The sequence below is a fragment of the Castanea sativa genome, chromosome 12, assembly GCF_040712315.1.
Source record: "Castanea sativa cultivar Marrone di Chiusa Pesio chromosome 12, ASM4071231v1".
NCBI lineage: Eukaryota > Viridiplantae > Streptophyta > Magnoliopsida > Fagales > Fagaceae > Castanea > Castanea sativa.
Genome location: NC_134024.1, coordinates 4,335,827 through 4,361,139, shown reverse-complemented (window position 1 = coordinate 4,361,139; position 25,313 = coordinate 4,335,827). Strand labels below are relative to the sequence as shown.

General features: G+C 37.1%; 1 protein-coding gene and 1 pseudogene across 1 annotated transcript in view; one reads left to right on the top strand and one right to left on the bottom strand.

Annotated features, from left to right (window-relative positions):
* Nucleotides 1-706: 706 nt before the first annotated feature.
* LOC142620047 (G-type lectin S-receptor-like serine/threonine-protein kinase At1g67520) lies at nt 707-5,285 on the top strand (annotated as a pseudogene).
* Nucleotides 5,286-9,700: 4,415 nt separating this feature from the next.
* Nucleotides 9,701-25,313, bottom strand: part of LOC142621037 (structural maintenance of chromosomes protein 6B-like) — a 29,628-nt gene continuing 14,015 nt past the window's right edge. Inside the window, exons 16-28 of the mRNA XM_075794356.1 lie at nt 23,595-23,799; nt 16,303-16,434; nt 16,080-16,194; nt 15,904-15,989; nt 15,701-15,796; nt 13,566-13,702; nt 13,362-13,464; nt 13,063-13,142; nt 12,854-12,932; nt 12,637-12,694; nt 12,239-12,336; nt 11,345-11,439; nt 9,701-10,010 (exon numbers count right to left, since the gene is read on the bottom strand). Coding sequence (XP_075650471.1) covers nt 9,953-10,010; nt 11,345-11,439; nt 12,239-12,336; nt 12,637-12,694; nt 12,854-12,932; nt 13,063-13,142; nt 13,362-13,464; nt 13,566-13,702; nt 15,701-15,796; nt 15,904-15,989; nt 16,080-16,194; nt 16,303-16,434; nt 23,595-23,799 — 1,342 coding nt within the window. The 3' untranslated portion in view covers nt 9,701-9,952. The remainder of the gene's footprint in view (nt 10,011-11,344; nt 11,440-12,238; nt 12,337-12,636; nt 12,695-12,853; nt 12,933-13,062; nt 13,143-13,361; nt 13,465-13,565; nt 13,703-15,700; nt 15,797-15,903; nt 15,990-16,079; nt 16,195-16,302; nt 16,435-23,594; nt 23,800-25,313) is intronic.

Sequence of the window (25,313 nt, the reverse complement as noted above, 5' to 3'; positions counted from 1 at the left end):
TTTTCGTAAAAGAATTAAATCTATGGATCCTACTATCACTGATTTGTCACATCAAATAACTCTCTCTCTCTCTCTCTCTCTCTCTCTCTCTCTCTCTCTCTCTCTCTCTCTCTCTCTCTCTCTCTCTCTCTCTCTCTCTCTCTCTCTGTGAAGGGAAAGATAAATGAAAACAAAAAATGAGTACAAAATTTGAGTATAAAAAATTAGTATAAAAAATGAATATAACCTCAACAAAAACCAAACATGCCCTAAGTCTTTCCTCTAACATGAGGGTGGACTCCACATTCATCAAAGTAACGCCTAGGCTTGCATTAATTAAAGGAATTAAGTTTGTATTTGTCATTAGCTTAAAAAGCCAGTTATTTTTACTATTTAGCTTATTTTTGCTACTATTTATAAGTCTCATTGTACTTTTTAGTACTATTTATGGGTTTCACTGTACTATTTCAGTGACGTATTAGCTTTATTTACATTATTTTCAGTAAAAAATTTTCAATTTCAATTAAATAGTCATTCCCAAAAGGACTCTAAGTCAGTCAACTCAAGGGGCAAGGCGAGAGGCCAAGCCCGGGTCTGCCCATGCCAAGTCTCGTCATCTGCTATTGGGCATTGAATTTGGTATAATGTACGGGCTCATATCACCAATAATATTTATTCCCTTTAATATGTTCCAAGGTTTAGCGCTAAGCTGTGCCTGTGTACAACAATGGCTAGCGAGGAAAGGCACTTCATTCCAACTTTCTTGCTTATAATTATCATGTCATCCTTGTTGTCAGCAGCTTCAGAAGACACGCTTAAGCAAGGCGATGTTCTTAATGTTGGAATTATAGTTTGGAAAATTGTTCAAATTGATTAACAAAGTTACAAAGCAATATCAATAATATATCAATAAAACAAGATATACTCAAGTTAACTTATAAGCAAAATAGACAAGTACAAAAGCGTATAAAATTAAGGATTAAGTAAAACTTATCGCCGCGGCACAAAACTAAATCTGCTGTCCTTAAGAAGCGATTTCCCCCCATTGGAATGAATCCATTGGTGCAAATGGCTCAGGCGGTCGCTCACAAACAGAGTTTCGAACTCGTCACAAATGCCAAAAAGAAAATTTTCAGTAAAAACAAAGTAGCTAGAGTATCAAAAGTAATATGTGTTTATTTGTTTTTAACTAACATCATATATGCAGAATTTTGATGGTCTAAGAGCTCTAAAAAGGAAGTAGCAAAAGAAAAGGGAAAGGCAAAAACAAAGGAATTTTCTTTTCCATTGATGTCACAAGCCGCAATGTATTTTCTGCAAAACATGGGAAGGTGCGGCTAACTATTTTATAAGGAAATATGAGAAGATTGAGGGTTTTGTTTGCTGCCAAAAATTCGCACGCCAGCCAAGGAAAATTCTAGAGCATGCGCTTGGGCTTTACAACAAAATATCATGGGCTTAAATTTTAAAACATACCCAACAATCCCCCACATGTTTTAAAATTTTGATTTTAAAAAAATTGGGCATTCACAAGATGAAATTAGTGTTGATGTCTTGTGGACTTGAATCAACACTTGGTATTTGTATTCTAGAATTCACAAAATCTTGGTGATACTAGATCTTGAACCAGTTTCATGAACCACAAGAATACGAAGACCTTTGCTTGTGAATTCTTGGACAAGTTCTCGATTTGGCACATTTTGGCCATGTGCCCCACCTGAATTTTCACGAGTGCTCTAGAAAGTTTGCCCTCACTCTCATAGAAGGCGGCCCCACCTTCACACCCACATAGTCGAATTCATCAAGTGTGTACTACCACACACCACCTATAAAGACTATGAATTCATCAAGTATGTACTACCACACAAATAAGCCTTCATTACAAAATCACCATTTTGACTAAGAACAATCTTATTAGATTCAAAAACAATTTTTAGGCCTGCCTTATTGTGCAAGAATTCAGACACTAAGAGGGCGTTTGGATTCACGTCCAGCCCACGTCCACGTTTTGGAGACTTTTTTTTTTTTTTTTTTAAAGCAGCCGCACATATTGACTTTTAGCTATGAACAGTATACAAAATTACTGTTCATGGGTCCTACAAATTTCACTTTTCATCAAATTTTTCATTAAAAATGGGTCCCACAATACTATTCACACATTTAAAAATTATTTTGCTACAGTGTTTTCAGTTTTCAGTTTTCAGTTTCAGCAAAATAAGTTTTATCCAAACAGACCCTAAATTTCTACACATGTTAGGAACATGAAGTACAGAGTGCAAGGCTAAAGACTTACCTGAAGTAAATTTCAAAAGTACCTTTCCCCTTCCATCAACTCTTGCAGTACCAAAGTCTCCCAAATAAACCTTGTCTTCATCTATTACTTCCTCATAATTAGGAAATGACTCCTTGCTAAAGCAAATGTGTCTAGTAGCCCCAGTGTCCACTACCCAACCAGTTATGTTATTGACTAACTTCATTTCCAAAACAAGTGTAGCCTCATATTTTAAGACAATATTAGGAACATCATACATTTTGTTAATCAATAAGAACATAAATCGCTTCTTAATTCCTCCCAGTACCTTGTTTCTACCAAACGAAGTTCACCTTGGGATTCTTCAACCCCACTTCTGATAAGGACAGCAGCAAAAACTATTTGGGCATTTGGTACACAAATTATAGGGGCAACCGCTCAGTATGGATTGCCAACCGAGACTGACCTATTTCAAATAGTTCAAGACTGTTTCTTACCCTTGATCACCTGGGAAAGTTGATGATTAATTCCACTGGATTTGGAGGCGATCCATTTGTAATATATTCTGATGGAGGTGAAACTCAAAACACTACTGTTACTCTACTAGATACTGGCAACTTAGTAGTAAGAGAAGTGAACTCTGATGGCTCTATTGGAAGTTCATTGTGGGAAAGCTTTGATCATCCCACTGACACACTTCTGCCTAAGATGAAATTAGGTGTCAATCACAAAACTGGGCGTAATTGGTCTCTTACTTGATGGTTGACACAAGATGATCCAGCATCAGGACCCTTCACACTTGAGTGGGAAGCCAAGACGAGCCTATTGGTTATCAAGCGGCGAGGGGTACCTTATTGGAGTATTCGTCTCATACAAGCCAATTGGTTATCAAGCTCGGGGCATATAGTCTTCTACCTAGAATATCTTGCCTTCAATAAAGGTCATAAATACATTATCAATAATTTTACAGATGCGGACGGGGATTACTTCATGTATTCTGCTGATGCTAAAGAAGAATTATATTTAGACCCAGAGGAAAGAGGAAAATGGTCATGGCGGTTAGATTGCACAGGCCCATTGTATGAATGGGATTGGACAATGATGAAGATGGATTTCTGTTATGGTTATTATACCTGTTGCTTCTAATGAATTTTGTAATAAAATCTTGGAATCTTCTGTAACCCTTTGATTATTTTTTTTTTCCTTTTACATGAACAATGACTATAACTTTTGTCCAATCAAAGTGAGAGGCGACACATAAGACTTGATCTTTTACCATGATCATGAAAGGAAACTAAATATGATTTTATTTGTACCTATAAATTGATGCTATAGGCAAATCGAATGCAGAAGGAAATAAGAAATGAATCGCACCAGTTGTCGTAACTGCTATACTTGTGCTTTTCTTGGGCACTTTTTGCTGTTTATGGAGGATATATCGACAACGTGGTATATAATCACAAATAATTATTTATTATTATTTTTGCATTGTGTTCAAACTTGATGGACAACTTTATGAATGACTTGCATACTTTGGTATTACAAAACAAAACAGATGATGTTCAAAGAAGGGAAGAGAAGCACCTACTTGAGCTCACTACACCTGATAGATTATTAGATCCAGATGAGCTTGAAAACGACGGAAATGCAAGACATAATATATAAGTGTTCAGCTTTGCATGTATTGAAGCAGCTACAAATAACTTCTCACCAGAAAATAAGCTTGGAAAGGTGGTTTTGGACCAGTTTATAAGGTATGTTTCCAAAAAAAAAAACACACAATCTTAAGGTGTTTATTAGCTTATGATTGACAATGCTGAATCCATCGCTGTTGGATAAATTGAAGGGAGTATTACATGAGAGGCGAGAAATAGCAGCAAAACGACTGTCAAGAAATTCAGGACAAGGATTAGTGGAATTCAAAAATGAGCTTATACTTATAGCCAAACTCCAACACGTGAATCTTATCAAACTCCATGGATGTTGCTTTCAAGGAGAGGAAAAGATGTTGATTTATGAATACATGCCCAACAAAAGTTTGGATTCCTTTCTCTTCAGTTAGCAATACTACTAACTTTATTCTTATGTAATTTTACATATTGTGCATTGAATAAATGATCAATTTATTTATGAGTATAATGAAATCATCATACTTCATTATTCCTTGTAAGGCAGATCCAGCTAAAAATTATCTATTGGATTGGAAAAAATGAGTCAACATCATTGAAGGGATTACTCAAGGACTATTTTACCTTCACAAATACTCAAGCTTAAAAGTAATACATAGAGATTTGAAAGCTAGTAACATTTTGCTAGATGAAAACATGTGTGCCAAAATATCTGATTTTGGTACGGCAAGAATTTTCAAACGTGATGGTTTGGGAGCAAATACTAATAGAATTGTCGGGACATAGTAAGTTAAAACATGCTTATTTTGGGAGTTAGATGAATTAGTTTTTCTTACAACTCCATTGATCCATCTAAGTACTAAAAGGTTACCATTGGTGTTTATCTCAACGGTTACATGTCTCCCAAGTATGCCATGGAGGACAATTTTTCTGAAAATTTTGATTTTTTCAGCTTTGGAGTTTTAATGCTTGAAACTGTGAGTGGTAGGAGGAACAATAGCTTCTATCATGTCAACAGCCCACTGAACCTTGTAGGATATGTAAGTTTTTGAAACTTTTTACAAGTTTGGCTACCTTCTTTACCATTTATGTCTTTACAAAATCTTAATACAAATGATGCTTATTTAACGCATGGGAGTTGTGACAAAGAGATGCTGTGCTAGACCTAATGGATCCAACTTTAAAAGATTCATGCTCTACGCACCAATTGATAAGATTCATTCATGTGGCTCTCTCATGTTTAGAAGAGAGTGCGACGGATAGACCAACAATTCCAGAATGCTTAAAGATGAAACTGCGCCACTTCCTATGATTAAAAAACCAGCATTTTTAATAGGGAGAAGTGTCATTAACGAAGATTTGCAGAAAAAGAGTCAGAAAACTATACAGTGAATGGCTTGTCCATTTCCAGGATGGATGCAAGATAGAGGTATGACTTTCCATGGCTATGCATTTCTATAGAGTTACACATTTTTATCCCTTTTAAAATATGATAAAAATTAAAGGAATGAAACATTATAAAAATAAATTCAAAGGAAATGCAAACCAGTCTTTACATTCCCCCTTGATTTGTGAGTGAAGTCGATATGGAATTCGTGTTTTACGCTTGTTGTAAGCACACATGACGGAGCTAGAAATGGTATAAGTAATACAAACTGTTGTGTCGTTAAAGTGATGGAGATGAAGGATATATAAATCATAAAAGGGGAAGAGATTAAGACTTGAGAGAGAGTTTCTAGATGGTTTCTTGTTGTTGGGTTGGGATGGCTTGGGTTGGGTACAGGGCAGGTTTATTTGAACACGATCCAGATATGATTTTAATGTCCTTAAAGAAGGTATTTGGTATCAAATGATACCAAGTCAACGGTATCAAAATCTAATAAATGAGAGATATTTCTGTAAAAAATAACTGCCCACTAACAAATAAAAAACATGTGTTAGTGGGTAATTATTTTTGCATACTATATCTCTCGTTTGTTGGATTTTGATATGGATGACGTGATATCATTTAATACAAAAATATTTTTTTCCCAGCATGATGCTCAAACCCAACTTAATGCCAGGTATTATTTCCTAGTCCTGTTGAGTTAGAGGTACCGAATCCTTCTCAATTTTGATTTTGATTTTTTTTTAAGCAGAATGTGAGTGTTAAAAAATGAACACATTAGTGACACATGGTGTGAATGGAAAGTATATAAGGGGAGTGTGAGACAATCAGCACGGAAATTTGAGGGGAAACATGAGAAGTTGTTCATGCGGTGGTCGAATTCAAGCTACTTGTTAGAAGGGGTAGTGAAAGATCTTACTAGGATGTCTGGGTAAAAGTTACTAAAGACTATTTGTATTTAATATGGAGGAAAATAGTTCTGTCAGACTGGTTGGTAGGATGTTCTTATGCAAAGGGGAAAACTGAAAAGGGTGATCATTGGGGGCACTAGATCTTATTCTCACTTGGAAAGTGAAAATAGTCCTTCTAAATAAAAGGTAATGGTAGTCTGAAATGAAGATGAAAGGTTATGGAGAAGAGTAATAGTGATGAGCAGAACTACGGGATCAGTAAGAATGGTTGAGGTAGCTTCTTATGCAAAGGTGGAAGGAATGAAAAAGTGCATGTCCCAAGATGCACTTAAATAAATTAAGGGGAAAATGCTAAAGAATGCTCTATTATTAATGTGACCAATCTCTTATTGATTTTCAATTTTTCATCTAGGCTCACTATTAATATCATTTTTTCATTTACCAATAATTACTCACCACATCAGTAGTTCGTAAAAAATTTGTAAAATAGTTTATATCTCTTGCATTATTCTTCTTTTCATGCTCATAATACTCACCCCTGATACAAAACACATAACAATGTATATGCTGAATTTATTTGACATTTATTGCATTTTGGGTGTTTAATACAGTTGATGTAATTAATAAAATTTTGGTGTTAATGCAGTCAAAGAAATCAAAACGTAGGCACCGACAACCTGGCATTGTCCCTGCAGCTTATGCCAAAGTGATGAAGAGACTCAATTTTTGTGGTTGAAACATTGGGATTCCACGTTAGGTGCCTCCAATTCATGGAGATAGAGAGGGAGAATTTACCTCCAGCCTTCTACTTTTTCATTCTCTCCTCCTATAGCTTCCATTTCAGTCCCTCAATCAAGCAGATTGTAGAGCAGGATTTTTGTAGCTGGTTTTTTACAACAATTGGTAAATTCAATTTAAGGCTATGGCTTAGCCAATTGATTCTTAATAAGTCTGAGATTGCTGTGGAAAACTAAAACTAACTCATTTGTGGGCTTACTGTGGTTTTAGCTGGAGCTGCCTTGTGTTTAATGAATTCTTTCATTAGAATTTTTGGCAGTTGCTATCGATAGATTAGTACATTTTATTCTATAGAGAGACTAAATAAGGCCTTATGTTTGACGACTGCATGTGATCTTAAATAATATGGTTAAAGTGTCAAGAATTTTGTAACTCAACTAATTGATACCTTTTGCTATTTCCAACAAAAAGATTAATTTATAAAATAAAATAAAAATTACTGGAGAGATTCAAGGTTTAAATTGATTCTCCCTTGTAACTATCGAATTATGAAAAAATATATATATTAAAAAATGCAATTATTTTAAATACTGGTAGTGTTTTTGTGCAAGGGATTTGCACTAGTTATTTGACTTTGTTTATGATCTCATGGAGCACTTATGTTATTAAAATTGATGTAGTGTCCTTGAGTCAGTTAAAATGCTTTATGATAATCTATGTTGCCGTAAATCAAATCCATGTGAAAATTTAAATTAAGGGAATTTTTCCTTGTCAAATAGAACAAACAGAAAAAATAATAATAATAAAAGAGATTTCTTTTCGATTTTCAAATTCAAATAGAACATGAACAAGAATGATAAGCTGTGAATTCCAAGGTATGAATTGTTTAACATTCCTAATCTACTTCTAATAGTTTTGGTTACACTACCACCTTATTCTATACATGATTTTTTTTTCCTACTGGAAAATTTCAGTCACGAAATAATGAGTTATTAATGGTGTTGGTACTTTGGTACAAGTTTCGTTGCCATCGTAGCATGGACTGTAATTGCACCATGTCACACACCCAATATTGGTCCGAGTATAATTCATGTATTCCACCTAAGAATTCTTTATATAAGACAGCACCAAAAAAAAAAAAAAACCTCCAAAAGGAGAAGATGAACTGTGTATAAAACAACTTTTACCTTCCTTCATACTTCATAGGCATTTAATTGGGTGTGAAGTATGACGTAGAGTCACCATAACTTACTTTGGATATAGTTACGGAGTGCCACACCCCATTAATGGTCTGAATTTATGTGTTTCAACTACAAATTAAATATTTACATAAAAAGTGTAAAAGATAAAACAATCCCAAAACGGAGAAGATGATTGATATATATAACCCAGCATGATTTACCTTCATCATTTAATTGAGGAAAATTTACTGAGGAAACCCTAAGCTAATCTGATATTTGTTATTGAAATTCAAATCACCCTATTTATCACATATCAAAAATACTTCTGGAAAGAAACAAAGAAAGCCAACACAAAGCAAACAATCCCAAAATTATGGGACATCAGACTTAACTAGTAACTACCATAATCAACCATTAATATTATTGAATTTATTTATTCATTTATACAAGATAAAAATTTACACTAGCCTTAGACAACACGCTTAAGCAAGGCAATAATCTTAATTCCTCACAGTACCTTGTTTCTGCCAAACGAAAGTTCACCAAGACAGATCTATTTCAAAATGATTCAACAGGGTTTCTTACCCTCGACCACCTGGGAAAGTTGATAATCAAGTACAATGGTGGAGGTGATCCTATTGTAACATGTTCTGATGAAGGTGAAACTGAAAACACAAGTCACTCTACTAACTTAATAGTAAGACAAGTGAACTCCAGATCCAATGGCTCTATTGGAAGGTGGTTGTGGGAAAGCTTTGATCATCCCACTGACACACTTCTGCCTGAGATGAAATTAGGTGTCAATCGGTCTCTTACTTCATGGTTGGCACTAGATGATCCAGCATCAGGAGCCTTCTCACACTCAAGTGAGAACCCAAGACAAACTGATTGATTATCAAGCGGCAAGGGGTGCCTTATTGGAGTAGTCATCTCATACGAGATGATTGGTTATCCAGCTTGAAGCAAACAGTGTTCTTCTACTTTGAATATCTTGAATTCAGTATAGAATTTATTTTGTCCTCAAATGAAAGTTACCAGTTTACTATCAAGAAAATCAGTTTTACAACTAGACCAACCTATGCCCACTTTAATGAAATCATATTATTTAAAGTGATCTAGAATCTAAAGCTCCTGTGGACTTGAGTGTATGAGATCAGAGCAATTAAACAGCATCATTGATATACCAATTTATGACAGCAATCCTCAATAATGTCAGAATATCAAGCAGGACAAGTATAAAGCACGATTGAACTGGATATCCTTACAAGTGAATTAAGAATCAAATATATAGTAGAGAAGGAAATTGAAATGGAGGTTTAGTTAATTTAAAAAACAAGGAAAGAAAGATCTAAAGATTTTAGGCTTAAAATAATGTTATCTAAAGTTGTTGGATCTCAAGAAAGTTGTATGTTGGAATTTGTTATGTAGGACAAGGCATGAGCAACGCAAGTGAATAACTGAGCAATAAGAATGACCAAGCTGGCCTTTATTGGAAAGTTCAAACTATGTTTCTCAAATTGCAAGAAAACCTTCCACGTTGAATTATTTTCCCGCTTGATACCAAGGGCAACCAATGCTCTATATAATAATAGCTTGACCCATAAATAAATAAGGTGTAGTTTTCAGTTAGAAGTGCCAAAGTATCTGTCAGGCCCAAAATCCTCCATAAAAAGCGTGAATTTACAAAATAACAGAAAAGGAGAGAGAAATTTTGGTACATGGTTAGTATTCCATGAACAATAACTTCATACAAAATTAAGAGAATTCTAAGGCCTGCCATTGTACAAAATTAAGTCTCCACTACATTCATCGCATAACTTATCTACAAGCAACATTATCATCTACTGAAGCTTTTACCTGAACATGTAAATAGATGATCAAGAACGCGGAGCTGCCATTTGCTGCTTCTTTATCCTCTCCCCTTGTTTTACCATGCTGTAAAAAAAGCATCACAAGGAATGTAAGATTTATTATCTGAATTTTGTTGAACATCTATTTAGTCCAACTCATGACTGCCACCAAGAACTGAAACTACATGGAACAAGGCAATATAACCACCACCAAATATTAGATACAAACTTAAATCAACCAGCATCAAAACCATTTCTGCCAGGTGTGGCATAGTCCAAAAGTCTCATAAATTATGGATTTAAAAATCAGACCGGACCAATTGGTTCGACCATGAACCAGCTTTTATATTGGTTAATATTATTTATAAAAAGGGAAATTTAAAGAATAATTCTTCAAGGAACTTATGCTATCACTGGTAAATCATCTCTCATTTTTTGTTGTGTTTTTCCCCTATTAATGACTGGTCTGACCCCAGTTGGACCAAAAACTAGAAACCAGTCCCTTTTTCGATTCTCTGTCTAGTTCAGTGTTTAAAACCATGCATATATCATTAAAGACATTACTCAAATATCATTTAGTCACCAATACTGGCGACAAATTAGTATGTCACAGAACAGTATATTCCCACTTAAAAGCCCTTTAAATCAAAAGCTGAGATGGTGATTGTACCATTGTCTTGTATTCAAGCAGCTAATGGCCATTTATGGTGTTGGAAACATCAACACAAGCATGAACCATGATCTAACCCATCCAAATTGACTGAAGACACAATCAGAAGGAAATAAAAACCTTGAGAATTACCAAAAGATTTACCATGCAAACTTCAAATGAAACCCAAGATCAAACCAGAACAGGAAACAAAGAGAGCAACAATTAGGTGGTTTAAGTGCACCTAGTTATCTCAAATATAATATGAAACTGAATGTTCATACATTTTGTGGTTTAGCGGTGCACCAAAGTTGAAGGCAGAGAAAATGCATCTCTAGTCATCTCTCATAAATATACTAAATTACACTTTAGTCCCGTAAGGTTTGGGGTTGTATTCATTTTGGTTCACCAAGTTTGATCTTGTTCTTTATGTATCAAAAAAAAGTTTGATCATGTTTTCAAAATGGTCCTTCCATCCATCTCCATGATTGATATGACAGTTAAGTGCAAGCAAAATTGCAACACCATCACTCAAACAAATAACATGTTCATGTGTGCTTCCATGTGTGTCATTCAAGACTATAACTTTCTGAACCACACTAGTAGCCTTGAACCAAGGTCTTACTATAAAGATAATTTGACCCAAATATATAATTTATTGTTAACCTGTACGTGATATGAAGGATGCAAGAACACCCATTATTAGTATCTAAAGTGCAAAGTAACACCAAATGGTTTTTATATCATCAAACAAACATCAAATACAATACCTGATATCATGAGGGGTGATAAGTATCCACTGTGATCCCAGTGCCAATGCGAAATCCACAAGGGTGTCCAAGCTAATTTTCCGACTTACAGCATCCTGAAGACCAGATGCAAAGCACTAAAATTTTAAGAATGACCCATTCTCATTCACAATAATATTTTTAATAAAATAAAAAGGAGAAAACTTAGAGCGTATCAAAACTACTCCAAAAGAATTAGAATCAAATTTTGAAAGATCTAAAACTTCAAAGAAGAAAATGGACAGTATCAAAACTACTCCAAAAGAATTAGAATCAAATTTTGAAAGATCTAAAACTTCAAAGAAGAAAATGGACACTACCTAAAGCAGCATCCAATCATTTTTTTTTTTATAAGTAATAAGATATATTGATACCAAAAAGGAAGGAAGCACCCTAGTACACAGGGACTGAACAAGGGAACAACAAATCAAATACAAAAATTACAAGAATCTAGGAAATCAATAAAAGAAGGAAATGATTGGTTTTGCAAAGCAGCATCCAATCATACAATGATTTCAAAAATTATGACTTGATTACATGCTAAGAAAGCTCAAACCATCATAAATCCTATTCCTCTCCAAATTGTCAACATTCCACAGGGAATAGCATTCATTCACATTTCAAATACAACAATTAGAAAGGTGGAGGATGAGTTCATTGGTCCAAGACTCACCAGGTGCTTATATATACATATAAAATAAAATAAAAGAGAGAGAGAGAGAGAGAGAGAGAGAGAGAGAGAGAGAGAGAGAGAGAGAACCTACACAACTCATTTTCTGCATATCTGGCCAGGTAAAATTATCAAATTTTGCATGCCCATAGGCAGAAAAAGAGAAGAGACCCATGTTCTTATAAAGAAGGAAAAGGAATCCTTACCATAAACACGTCAAACTCATCCATCGCTCGAAAAGGGGCTTCTGTCAATTCATGAAGAGCTAATGCAAAGCATAATGTTGAAAAAGAGCGTTCGCCACCTAATTATCAATAAACTACCAACATCAGGAAAATTACTCTCATATAAAGGATTAAGGTATACCTGACTTTGACTTAAAAAATTAATAAGATACCCCAAATAAAGTGAAAAAGAGCCCTATATCAGATAGAAAATACTGAGAAGTCCCAAATTATTCTGAGTAAATACAAAACAAATCATTTCTATTAATTCATGAAACTATTTGTAGTTAAAATAAATCTGTAGAGCTATGATGGTTTCAAAAGCACAAACAAGTTAGACAATCTATTTTTTAAGTCAATGCAGGGGAAAAAAAAAAGACCTGAAAGTCCTCTAGTGTCACGAACAGTGCTGCTTGAAGCATCTTGAGGCATTTTAACCTAAAAACAGAATACACAGTATAAAGAGAAAAGGGTTGTCTCAAAATTGTCCAGATATCCAGAAGCAAAGTATTTGAAAATAGTTTTATTAAAGAAGTTTAGTGAATGAAAAAAAAAATTAATGGATCTGAAAGGAGTAATCCAAAATAAATTTCTTACCTCAACTGAGAGGGTCTTTTCCTCATAACTAAGTTTAATATTTCCACTGATCCCCTTTTTTCCCAAATGGCGATTAAATCTAATTCAAGAGATGGACAAATTATGGAAATATTCAAATATATTAAAAAACTAGTTCTTTAGAGAGAGAGAGAGAGATAACAAAACACTCCTAAAGAAAGTGACTATATTGGAAACAGTGCAATTCATACTGCCAAGTCAATTGGCGCTTCAAAAATGATGCATTCCGATCAAATTTTTCCCGGCGCAATCCTAACGCTGTCTCACAAGCCTGCAAATGAACATTTAAAAAATATAAATAAATAAATAACCCCCATAGGGCAAAGGGGGGGGGGGGGGGGGTGGGGGGAGCCATGAGAATACATAATGGAAACAAGTCCCAATAAAATAAAGCTGAAACAAATATGAGGAACAGATCGTGATAAGCTTAAAATAATGGAATATGCTTGCTGTTCCCGACATTATTAATATACGGGGCAATAATACTTACATGCAATTTTTCTCGAAATCCTTTGTAAGTTTTCTTTTTTTTCGAAATCTTACGTTCTTTTTTCTCATACAACATCCTAAGGTCATCAATCGATTCAGAATATCTGCACATTGAAAAAAAAAAAAAAAAGGAACTAAGATATTTTACTAAAAAATTGCACTTTACTGTTCTTCAAGTGATACAAAGACATGACAATGTCCTCACCGCTGGCTCTCATGCTGAAGTCTCTGATTTAGTCTAGTTAGTTGGGCACTAAGTTGCTCTGGGTTGCTCCCCTCACAACCTCCTAATGCTTCAATTTCGCTCTCAGGACAAATAATAGAAGCCTTTCTACAACTTTCCTGTAGTTTCACCCAGTGTATAACAGATCAGCTATGCGAATCCATTTATGCCAGACAGTCTTAAACAATTATTTCCACAAAGCAAGAAGGATACAGAAAAGCATAAATGCTATTAGAAACAGCAACAGAAAGGCCAATGATATTGGCATTCAATTTTTAGCTTCTAGCACTCCTAAATTGTGAGTGAATATAAATTAAGAAAAATAGAAATCTTCCTATTTCTATTAAACAAAATTCTTATAAATTAAGAGAGAGATACACATCCTCTAATGACCCATTTATCTAAAATTCATTAGAAAAATTCCTATCACCCATTGGCATTTAGTCATTTACAAAACACGACACAAGTAACTGGCAACAGCAGGTGCTAAAAATCTAAAATCTTTTTTTTTTCTTCCTTTTTTTTTTGGGTAATTACACTAAATCCACCTGAGATTTGGCACGAAATCACTTTGCCTACCTGTGGTTTAAAAGTGTCACTTTACCCACCTGAGGTATATTCCGTTTGTTTTCCATAACCCACCTCTGTTAAAATCAATGGTAAATAGGTATTTTTGCTCAAATTGTCTCTTTCCTCCCAAAACAAAAAATAGCACAAAAATGTAAGAGAAACAAGATCAAAAAGTGGTATTTGTCTCTCTCTCCATTCACACAAATTGTGAACATGAAGAACATACCTACAAAAATAAAACTCCGGTTCCTAGTGGTGCAGTTCATCCATTGACTTGCTACACGATGAATTACCAAAAGTACGCGTGCGAGTACAAGGAAACGTTGGAGCAAGTATTCAATGAACATTCTAAGATCGAACAAATTTTTTTTTTTTGATAAATAACGTAAGAATATTATTAAAAATTGACTCGACAAATCGTCCTCCATTCGAAGAAGGCAGCGATACACAACAACATGGTTTCATGAATAGTATGGACAATGAGAATGAAAACCAAACACCCTTTGCTGTGCAATCGATGACTGTGATGGATTTGTTGGACACCAATCTAGAAGGGAAAGCCAAGCTGTACAAAGACGTTGCATTGAGCAATATCTTCATGATGAACAATGGACGCTATATCTTGCAGAAGATCAAAGGCTCAGCAGAGATCTACTCGGTGATGGGTGACACGTGGTGCCAAAAGCGGTCGTCGGATCTGAGGCAGTACCACAAGAATTACCAGAGAGAGACGTGGAATGCTACTGGGTTGTCTAAACCACGAGGGTTTGAACCCTGTCCATGGGAAAGTGGCGAAGCCGGTTCTCAAAGAGAGGTTCAAGAGTTTCAACCAAATGTTCGATGAGATACACAGGACGCAGAGCTCGAGGGTGGTGAGTGACGAGCAGCTTCAGTCGGAGCTTCGGGTTTCGATATCGGCAGTGGTGATACGGCGTACAGGTCGTTCTTAGGGAGGTTCACGCAGTTCTTGGATGCAGGGAGACTTAGGAAAGAATTCTCGGTACCATTAAAAAAGAAAAACACTCAAATACCTGAGAAGCATTAAGATCCTCTCCAGCGGCATAAACACTCTATTACCATAAAGACTTAGGAAACAGTAAATGTTAAGTGTGAAAGGTAGAAACTGGACAATCTGAGTCATTAAGTCAGTGATCTTGTGTAGGTTGATCTGGGTTTTTTTTTTGGGTATGTTCTTCATGTTCAAGATTTGTGTGAATAGAGAGAGACAAATACCACTTTTTGATCTTCTTTCTCTTGCATTTTTGTGCTATTTTTTGTATTGGGAGGAGAGAGATAAAATTTGAGCAAAAATACTTATTTATCCTTAATTTTAACAGAGGTGGGTTACGAAAAACAAACAAAATATACCTCAAGTGAGTAAAGTGACACTTTTTAAACCACGGGTAAGCAAAGTGATTTTAGACCAAACTACAAGTGGGTTTAGTGTAATTACCCCCTTTTCTTTTGGGAGGGGGGGGGGGATTAGAATGATCACAGCATCATTAAAATCATTTACCACTATATCTTTGGAAGGGCATCAAACGTACCAGACGGTTTTTCTCAAGCTCCTGGTAATGTGCCTCTGCCTCTTTGATAAGAGAAAGGACCTTGTTATTCATTATAACTTCATAGTGGGCCTTCTTCTGTGATAAAAGTAAAATTTAAAATATTAAAAACAGTTGCAGAAACAACATTATATCAAATGTAGTGAAGCATTGGAAAGTGAAGATTCCAGGAAAAGAAGGCAGACCGCTTCTTCATCATGCAGTGCTTGTTCAAGCTTTATCAGATCATTTTCTGCTTTGTCAAATGCATCAATTTCCCCTTTTGCTGACTCTAAAATATTATTATAGACAAAAAAAATGCATAATTGGAATTATTTATAATAAAAACCAAACATGAAACGTAAAAACCTTGTTACTATACCACATAGATTCTCAAATGACACTTTAAGCTTGTTGGCCTTTGCTTCTGCTTCATTCATTCTGACTTGTAGCTTTTCCAGCAACATCTTCTTCTCTTGTACCTCCTCATGGACTTTCTAGAAAATACTCCAATGAGATGATAATGGATCAGAACACACACTGACATATATGTGTGTGTGTGTCCACACAATAATCAATGAAATTATGAGTATTAGTGAACAAACTGAGATTTCTTGATGAAGCTCGTCAACATTCGATGCAGAAGATGCATTTGCTTCAGCACCATATGCATTCTTTACATCTTGCAGTGCGAGTTTCTTTGACATTAAGTTCCGCTCTGCATTCAGACGCCGCCTCTACACAAACAGCAGAAGCAACAGATGACGAACATTCCAGTAAAAGTAGAACATGTAGCTCTTTTTTTGCCCACAGGTTTTACTGGCTGAGGTGAGTCCAAAGGGCTCTTCTTTAAAAAGGTTCACTACTTCATCATATATATATATATATATATTTTTTTTTTTTTTTTTTTTTTTGATAAATAAAGTAAGAATATTATTAATAATAATAAAGAAATTGCCAAGCCGAGTACATTGGGGATGTACTATGGGGGCAAAAATCAAGAAACAAAAGAACAACGGTTAAGAAAAATGAGAAAAAACCACACTCCATTTAAAGAGAGCGTGTAAGAAAAAAGACTTAATCTCCAGCAAAGAGCGTTCGCAGCCCTCAAAACTTCTAGCATTCCTTTCTCGCCAAATGCACCAAATCAAGCAGTGAGGCACTAATTTCCAAACATCAATGTGACGATGTCGCGCAAACTTTCCTTGCCAAGCCTTAAACAACTCAAGAACAGTACAAGGCATAACCCACTGAATACCAAACAAGCAGAAAACCAAAGACCACAACTCCCAAGCTATGGTGCAATGAAGTAGAAGATGATCCACCGACTCTCCACATCTCTTACACATAAAGTACCAGTCAAACACTAACACTCGTTTTTTACGAAGGTTGTCTGTTGTTAAGATCTTACCTAAGGAAGCAAACCAAGAAAAGAAGCCTACCCTTGGAGGAGCCTTCGATTGCCATATCATTTTCCATGGAAAGGAAACAAGATTATGAGGGTAGAAGGAACTGTAATAACCTCTAACCTCAAATCCTGTATTCCTTGCAGACTTCCAACAAACCTTATCTGGGCCAAACCCTCGCACTGACGAGGAATAGACTAGCCCCATAAACCGGTCAAAGGCTTCTTCTTTCCAATCTTGTGGTGGAAGACGAAATTGCACATTCCAGTGAAACCTCCCAGTAGACCAACCCATAACTTCAACCACCAAGGAGTCATTTGACCTACTAAGACAATAAAGCTCCAGAAAGGCCTCTTGGAGAGTATAATCTCCACACCAGACATGCTTCCAAAATTTCACTCTAGTACCATCCCCCACATCATAAACAAGGAGTTTAGAGAAGTTCAACCAACCACTTCTAATGTATCTCAACAAGCTGACCCCATAAGGACTTGTCACCTTCTTCGTACACCAACCACCCCAAATGTTCCCATATTTTGCCTCTATAACCCTCCTTCATAAAGCATCAGTCTCGGTGCCATACCTCCACAACCATTTACCTAGTAAGGCAGAATTAAAATTACCCAATTGTCTTATACCCAACCCCTCATCCTGCAAAGGCCTACAAACCTTGGCCCAATTAACTAAATGAATTTTAGGTTCACCACCAATCCCATTCCACAAAAAATCTCTCTGTAATTTCTCCATACGGTTAGCCACCTTATCCGATAAAGGAAGAAGGGAAAGAAAGTATGTAGGTAAGGACGATAGTGAGCTTTTAATGAGTGTCACCTTACCCCCTTTAGATAAATACATTCTTTTCCAACTTGCTAATCTCCTCTCCATTCTCTCTAGAATAGGGTTCCAAACAGATAAGTCCTTAAATTTTGCACCTAAAGGAAGGCCCAAATATTTCAAGGGCATAGAAGACTGCCCACACCCCAATAGACCCGCCGAAGCCTCCAAATTGGGTACCCCACCAACAGGTACCAACTCAGATTTCCCTAAATTAATACGAAGCCCTGACACCTCCTCAAATCTAGCAAGAATCGCCCTCAAATTAGCAATCTGAGAAGGTTCAGCATCACAAAAAATCAAAGTGTCATCTGCAAATAAAAAATGAGACACCATCACTGATGGACCAGCCGTACTGCCCACAGAAAAGCCTGAGAATTGCCCAGTGGAGGCAGCCACATCCAACATACGACTTAATGCCTCCATCACAATATCAAACAACAATGAAGATAAAGTATCCCCTTGCCGAAGCCCCCTAGAACTTCCAAAGAAATCAGTTGGGCTACCATTGATCAGAATGGAAAACTTTACAGTTGAAATGCAATACCTTATCCATTTTCTCCATTTTTTTAAGAAACCACAACGCTGTAGCATATACATTAAAAAATCCCAACTCACATGATCATACGCCTTCTCCACATCCAACTTACATAGCACACCCGGAACTCCTAACTTCAATCTACTATCAATACATTCAGAAGCAATTAAGACGAAATCCAAAATATGTTTGCCCTTCACAAAAGCATTTTGTGAATCCGAAATAAGTCCATGCGCCACCCTACGAAGCCGATTAGCCAACACCTTAGAAATAATCTTATACATCCCACCAACTAAGCTGATAGGCCGATAATCCTTTACCTCCACAGCATCCACTTTCTTAGGAATAAGGGCAAGGAACGAAGCATTAAGACTCTTCTCAAACACCGCTTGAGTATGAAAATTGTGGAATACAACCATAATTTCAGTTTTCAAAACACCCCAACAAGACTGGAAGAATGCCATGAAAAAAGCCATCCGGGCCAGGTGCCTAATCATCATTAAAGTCATGGATCACCTCAAACACCTCTTCTTCCTCAAAAGGCCTATCTATCCAACTTGCATCTTCCACCGAGATGCTAGAAAAATCCACATCATCTAAGACAGGTCTGTGAGCCACCTCCTCAAAATAAAGCTGCCTATAAAATTGAGAGATACAGTTTGCTATAACAGCCGAGTCCGAAGACAACACTCCATCCACCATAAGCCTATCAATAGAATTAACCCTCCTGTGAGAATTAGCTATACGATGGAAAAACTTAGCATTCCTGTCTCCTTCCTTAACACAAAGAACTCTAGATTTCTGCCTCCAACAAATTTCTTCCAACAGAGTAGCTTTCTCTAACTCATCACGAATTCTTCCCATTTCCACCCTTTCCTCCGCTGATAATCCCTGACTCTCCTCCCTATTCTCTAGAACACTAAGGTCCTTCCACAATTTTCTAATCCGAACATCAACATGACCAAACACCTCCACATTCCATCTTTTCAAATCATTTTTAAGGAGCTTTAATTTATTGGACAGAATAAAACTCGGTGCACCGTGAACCTAGTAGGAATCCCACCATGACCGAACCCTATCCACAAAACCTTCATCCTTTAGCCACATATTCTCAAATCTAAACGGTATACTCCCTCTCTGAAAAGATCCACCCTCAAGGACAATTGGAAAATGATCTGAGCACAATTTAGACAACCGTCTTTGAGAAATTGTTTGGAACTTATCCTCCCAATCTGCAGAAAAAAAAAATCTGTCCAGCCTAGCCTTCGAAACAACTTTTCTAGAATTTGACCAAGTGAAAGTACCTCCTTGCAAGGGCAGATCAATGAGACCCTGTTCTGAAATAAAATTGGAAAACTCCCTCATAACAGTAGTGAAAGAAGTAAACCCCAATCGTTCAGAAGGGAACCTAACCACATTAAAGTCACCACCCACACACCATGGCACACTCCACCAGCTATTCAAGCCACAGAGTTCCTCCCATAATAACCTCTTATCTCGGTGTAAATTAGGACCATAAACACCCGTAAACGTTCATACAAACTGATCTGACACACTTGTAAACTTACAAGAAACCGAAAATCTCCCCACTGCTTCCTCCATTTTATTCACTACCCGAGTGTCCCACATCACTAACACCCCACCAGAAGCACCACAAGAATCTAAGTAAGACCAATCAACATGTTGGCCACCCCACAAGCTACGAATCACTGCTCTATTAATCAGCCCCATTTTGGTTTCTTGAAGACAAACCACATCTGGCCCCCACTTCCTAATCAAGTTTCTAACCCTGAGCCTTTCATCCTGCTCATTCAACCCTCTAATGTTCCAAGAAATAATCTTCACATTCATTGATAAGACACAACCGCCCACTCAGAACTTGCACTCCTTGCTTTACTTGTATCATACTCAACATTCAAAGATGACAGCAAATTCTTCAGCTCCCGCTAACCTTTCTGTCCGGACTTAACCAACTTCGTCTGATCACCCACCACAAGTTTCTGTCTATCTTTCTTTCTGGCCTCTATGGCTAATAACAATCCTGTAATCTGCTCCTCAAAACCTTCCAGTGAAGTGCCCACAGATTTCTTGAAAGCCTTTATCCTATTGGTTACCCATTGTGAAAGTTGACAATTATCCACACTCTCCTTACACCCAAACTCCTTCATAGGACTAGACTCCAACTCCAACGGACCTTCAGTAGCCAAAGGTACCACAACTAATGGCTCATCACCTCACTCACAAGACCTCAACCTTTCATCAGACTCCCACAGCTCACTTACTAACCCGGGAACCACAGTCAAGGAATCTACTAGCCCCTCACTCTCATCTGCCCAAGTAACCCTCTGCCCTTCATTAGTACAAGAAACATTACCTGGTACACACTCCCTCTAGACTTGAGCAGACTGACATACAATCTGGAGAATGATACAGTGACAATGGGAGCACTAATTGCCGGCCATCACGCCTTTGTAATATCCAGTCTTTGGAGTTACCCCTAAGACTTATCCAAGTCTCCGACCAATTCCCTTATAGTTGGGCCAAGTAGTTGAACTCCCTCAAAGTCAGAAGTAACCGATCCTTCCAAACCCACAAAATTCTCATCCCCATCCTCCGATGCAACTGAAGAAGACAAAGGCACCAACTCTGACACGATCGGGTCATCAAGGGTCATTACCTGTTCCGATATCGTGGCCGATAACACCACCGGCACCAACCTCGACCCACACGGAGCACTGATCAGCGATATCTGTTCGTGGGAGACTTGGGCCACCACCGCTGGTCCTATCGGCTCAATGGGTGGCTGAGCTAGTCGAATCGAGCTGAGCTGACCACCCTTAAGTTCAACTTCCGTCAATGCTAAGTCCATCGGTACCTTCGGCAATGTCAAAGGTTGCTCTGATGTGGTGGGTGTGACCATCGATACCCTCAGCGACGTCATAGGTTACTCCGATGTGGTGGGTGTGATCATCGATACCTTCAACGATGTCGCTGGTTGCTCCGATGTGGTGGGTTTGACCATTGAGCACATAAACTCCTTCATGGCAATGAGTTCACTTCTACCTGAACTTGGCAACATGAACCCATTCTGGTAAGAAGACTCCAGAGCCCTTGGTTCACTAAATGAGCTTTCTCCAGCCTCAAAGTTAGTTGGGCTTAGCAAACCCAGGCCCAAAATGGGTTCTTTATTGCCCAACGAGGCTTGGGTATTCATCTTGGATGGGCGCAGACCCACTGCAGTATTAGAAGCAATATTACGTGGTACCCATTTGCCAGCTTGTTGACCTCCCTTAACAACATCCCAAGATACCCGCCTCTTTCCATATTCATTCACACTCACAGTCAGCCCTCTCCCCAGCCAACGTCCCTTCCTATTATCACGCAACTTTCCAAACTCAACCATTTTTGAATTCAAATTGGGCTTCAAAGGAATATTGCAATTATTTCCTTCCGGGATTTTCTCCTCAATTTTATTCTTGCCATTAATATCACCTGCTTCACCCTCACCACCACCCACGGTTGCCTGATGAAAACTACCAGTCTGAGTTTCAAAAGCTACTACCTGTGTGTGAGACTTGTCACTTGGAATCTCCACAATATTCTTCACGATATCAACCTTAACCTTATCTTTGTTGAGGGGCTGCTGAACATGCTTCAACATTGCCTACACTGGAGCTTTGACAGCTTCCGCATAGGACCTGGTAGGATGATGTTTTGGGATCTGCTTAGACCTGTACGGTACAAACTTCAATCCACCCAACGCATATTGAGCAGGTTCCAACATCCTTCGTAATTCAATCCCAAAAGTTCTCCATCCTTGTTGTAATTTACCGGCAGGAATAATGATAGTTCGCCGCCGCCCACCGACCCTAAGCTCTGTCACTGATACGTACTGCCCAAATGAATTGGACCCCCGTTGCAAGGTGTACGCAGTAGCACCTTCCCTGAGCATGAAAAATTGCTTAGGACTAACCCCAATCACAATGTGTTCCAGATTCTGCATTATCCAAAGAGCTGCACTCTTGCCCATAAACACCGATTGCATGTAGTATTTTCCCCGTTCAAATATCTTAAGGGAGAAAAAATTCACTCTTTCCTCAACCACCAACTGAAACAACTTAGATTCAATAAAGAAACTTCGGAATCCCCCCATACTGATCCTAGTACATGAAAACTAAAACAGGATTTCTGGCTAATTCGAGGTAGCCGGGCCTCCAAGCATTATAAAAATATATATATATATATATATAACCCTTACTAGTGATGAATGACTGTGTGTGTGTGTGTGTGTTTGTGTTTGTGTGTGTGTGTGTGTGAAAGAGAGAGAGAGAGAGAGATGGTTTGGAGCCAACATGAATGGTAGGATCATGCTCCCTAATTGAGTTTTCATTCAGAAAATTCAGGCCATGAGAATACTTGAAAAATATAATCTTTTTGGAAATTGTTTCCACTTCCCTAGCATTCGAGTTTCCATGTACAAAAACTTTTAAGCTTTTCTGTACCTAGGGATTAATCAACCCTAGTCTCAAACATTACATGTTAAAATGTTATAAATTAGTCTGTCACAGGGAAGCTTCAACATGTGTGACAATGCCAGACATGACATGTGCCTGATGACCATGTCCAACAAAGGAAGAGAACAAAGGTCATCTTCAGTCAAAGTTTCATATTTACATTTTTGAGTTTTACTATAACATGGATATTTCAAAAGAAAATTAATAGATGAACATGCAATGTGATTCAAGTTTCTAAGCCAAGTCAAAATCCTGACCAGCAAAGCCCAAGTCCATTTGAGCTCCTATACAAAACTTCAAGCTTTTAATGAAAATTTATTGAAAAAATCTATAATTCTCAGTAAACTACAATGGAAGCTTTTGGACAATGCTAATGAATAAAAAATGCCAAGGCACAATCCAATTACAAAAGAAGTCTCCTCAATCACAAAAGCTAAAAGTAGAAGATTGTACATGAACAAAGTGAAGAGAGTAATAAATATATAGTATCAAAATGTCAAGCTAATAAAAATTTTGGACAAGTAATTAAACTGACATGCCAACAGCCTTTAGGCCAACCGGCACTTCTCTCCCTAGTGGAGGGGCACGTTTGGGGGTCAAATTACCTTTACACTTTGTAGATCATCCTGAAGATCCTGAAGCCTTCCCTCTACATCTCTTTTTCTCCTCCTGCGCTGTTGAGCTTCTTCATTAACATGTGATGCATCCCTTTGAAGATCATTAATTTGACCATCAAAAGAACTACAAAGACGGCCGCGTCTTAACTTCCTATTAGGAGGAAGAATCGTCTGGACTGAACCACGAGAAAACCTAGAAAAGAATCATTACAAACTATTACTCCAGAAGTCATTCTTACATTTTACTAGTAATACAGGGATTAGATTACAGGGTGCATGGAAACTGCACAAGCAGAAGTGAACAATCCAAATGCAGAACTTGACAATTAACAGTTGCAGATAATAGAGTTTGCGTGGCACACTCAAGGCCCAACCCAACACCTGATATCTGACTAAACAACCAAAAACAAAAACACACAAAATGTTACTACTTTCATAACTAAATGCATCAGATTCCTCTTTGTCATTATATACAAAACAGCTCATCTATCTCTATCAATATTCCCATCGCCTGTGGGAGGGGCAAATAGGTTGGCAGTTTGGGTGATAAATTTGGATTCAATTCAGTTAATGAAATACGTGTACTCCAGTTTGCCATGGAGGATTGGGAATTAAGAAGTTATTGCTCTTAAATCAAGCTTTATTGGGAAAGTGGTTGTGGCGAGATGTGTTAGAAGAAAGTTGGAGGGTAATAGATTTAAAGCATGGCACTACTTGGGGGAATTAGTGTTGGGCAAGGTCAGGGGACCGTTTGGGGTGGGTTTGTGGAAGCGTATTAAAAGTGGGTGGGACAGCTTTCCGTGATTATCAGATATGATGTTAGAGATGGCTCTAAAATTTGTTTTTGACATGATTGTGGAATGGTGAGAATACTTTAAATGAGAGATATCCCAATCTTTTTCTAATTGCAAGAGATAGAGAAGCTATAGTGGCAAACTATATAGAGTACAGAAAGACCATTATTATTAGAATCCTCTATTTATTAGAGAAGAGAAGAACATGATTGAGAAGTAGAATCTATGGCAAAATTAAAGAATTATATTTAGGAAATAAAGTTTTGACATGGGGAGGTAAATAAGTTGGAGTAAATCCCTTCATAAACACAAGCCTTCCAAGTGAATGGAGTTCGATATCTCCTACATTTTCTGTTGCAAACTTTCTAGTGTTCCTGGATTCCTTGAGCTTTCATTAATTCTTTTTTTAATGCTATGAATGTTTAATTTTTTTTGTTCCTTGTATTCACCCCATGTACTTGGAAAGCATCCCTTTTCTAATGAATTTTTTACTTATAAAATATATATAAAAACAGCAACATGAAATTATTCCAATGAACTTCTGCTTATTTAAAAGGGTCACTGCACTTTGGAATCCTGCATAACTAAATTTCAGCCTTCAATTTTTTTAACCCCACCATCACCAATAAAAAAACAAACGTAATAAATAGAAGCAGCAGTCAAATAAATCCAGTGTTAGTAAAAGCATCAAGTGCGCTTATGCGCACATGCCTCTTAGAGCCTAGGCACAAAACGCAAAGCGCAAGCGCACGCCTAACTTAAGTAAAACGCACATTTTTCACATACAATATCTAATAACCTCTAATAGAAATATTTTGTAACATATAAAATAAAATAAAATAAACTCAAATTTTGTATATTTTACTTATTAGGTAAGTGCAATTGTATAATGTTTGTAAGTTCAAATTCTATG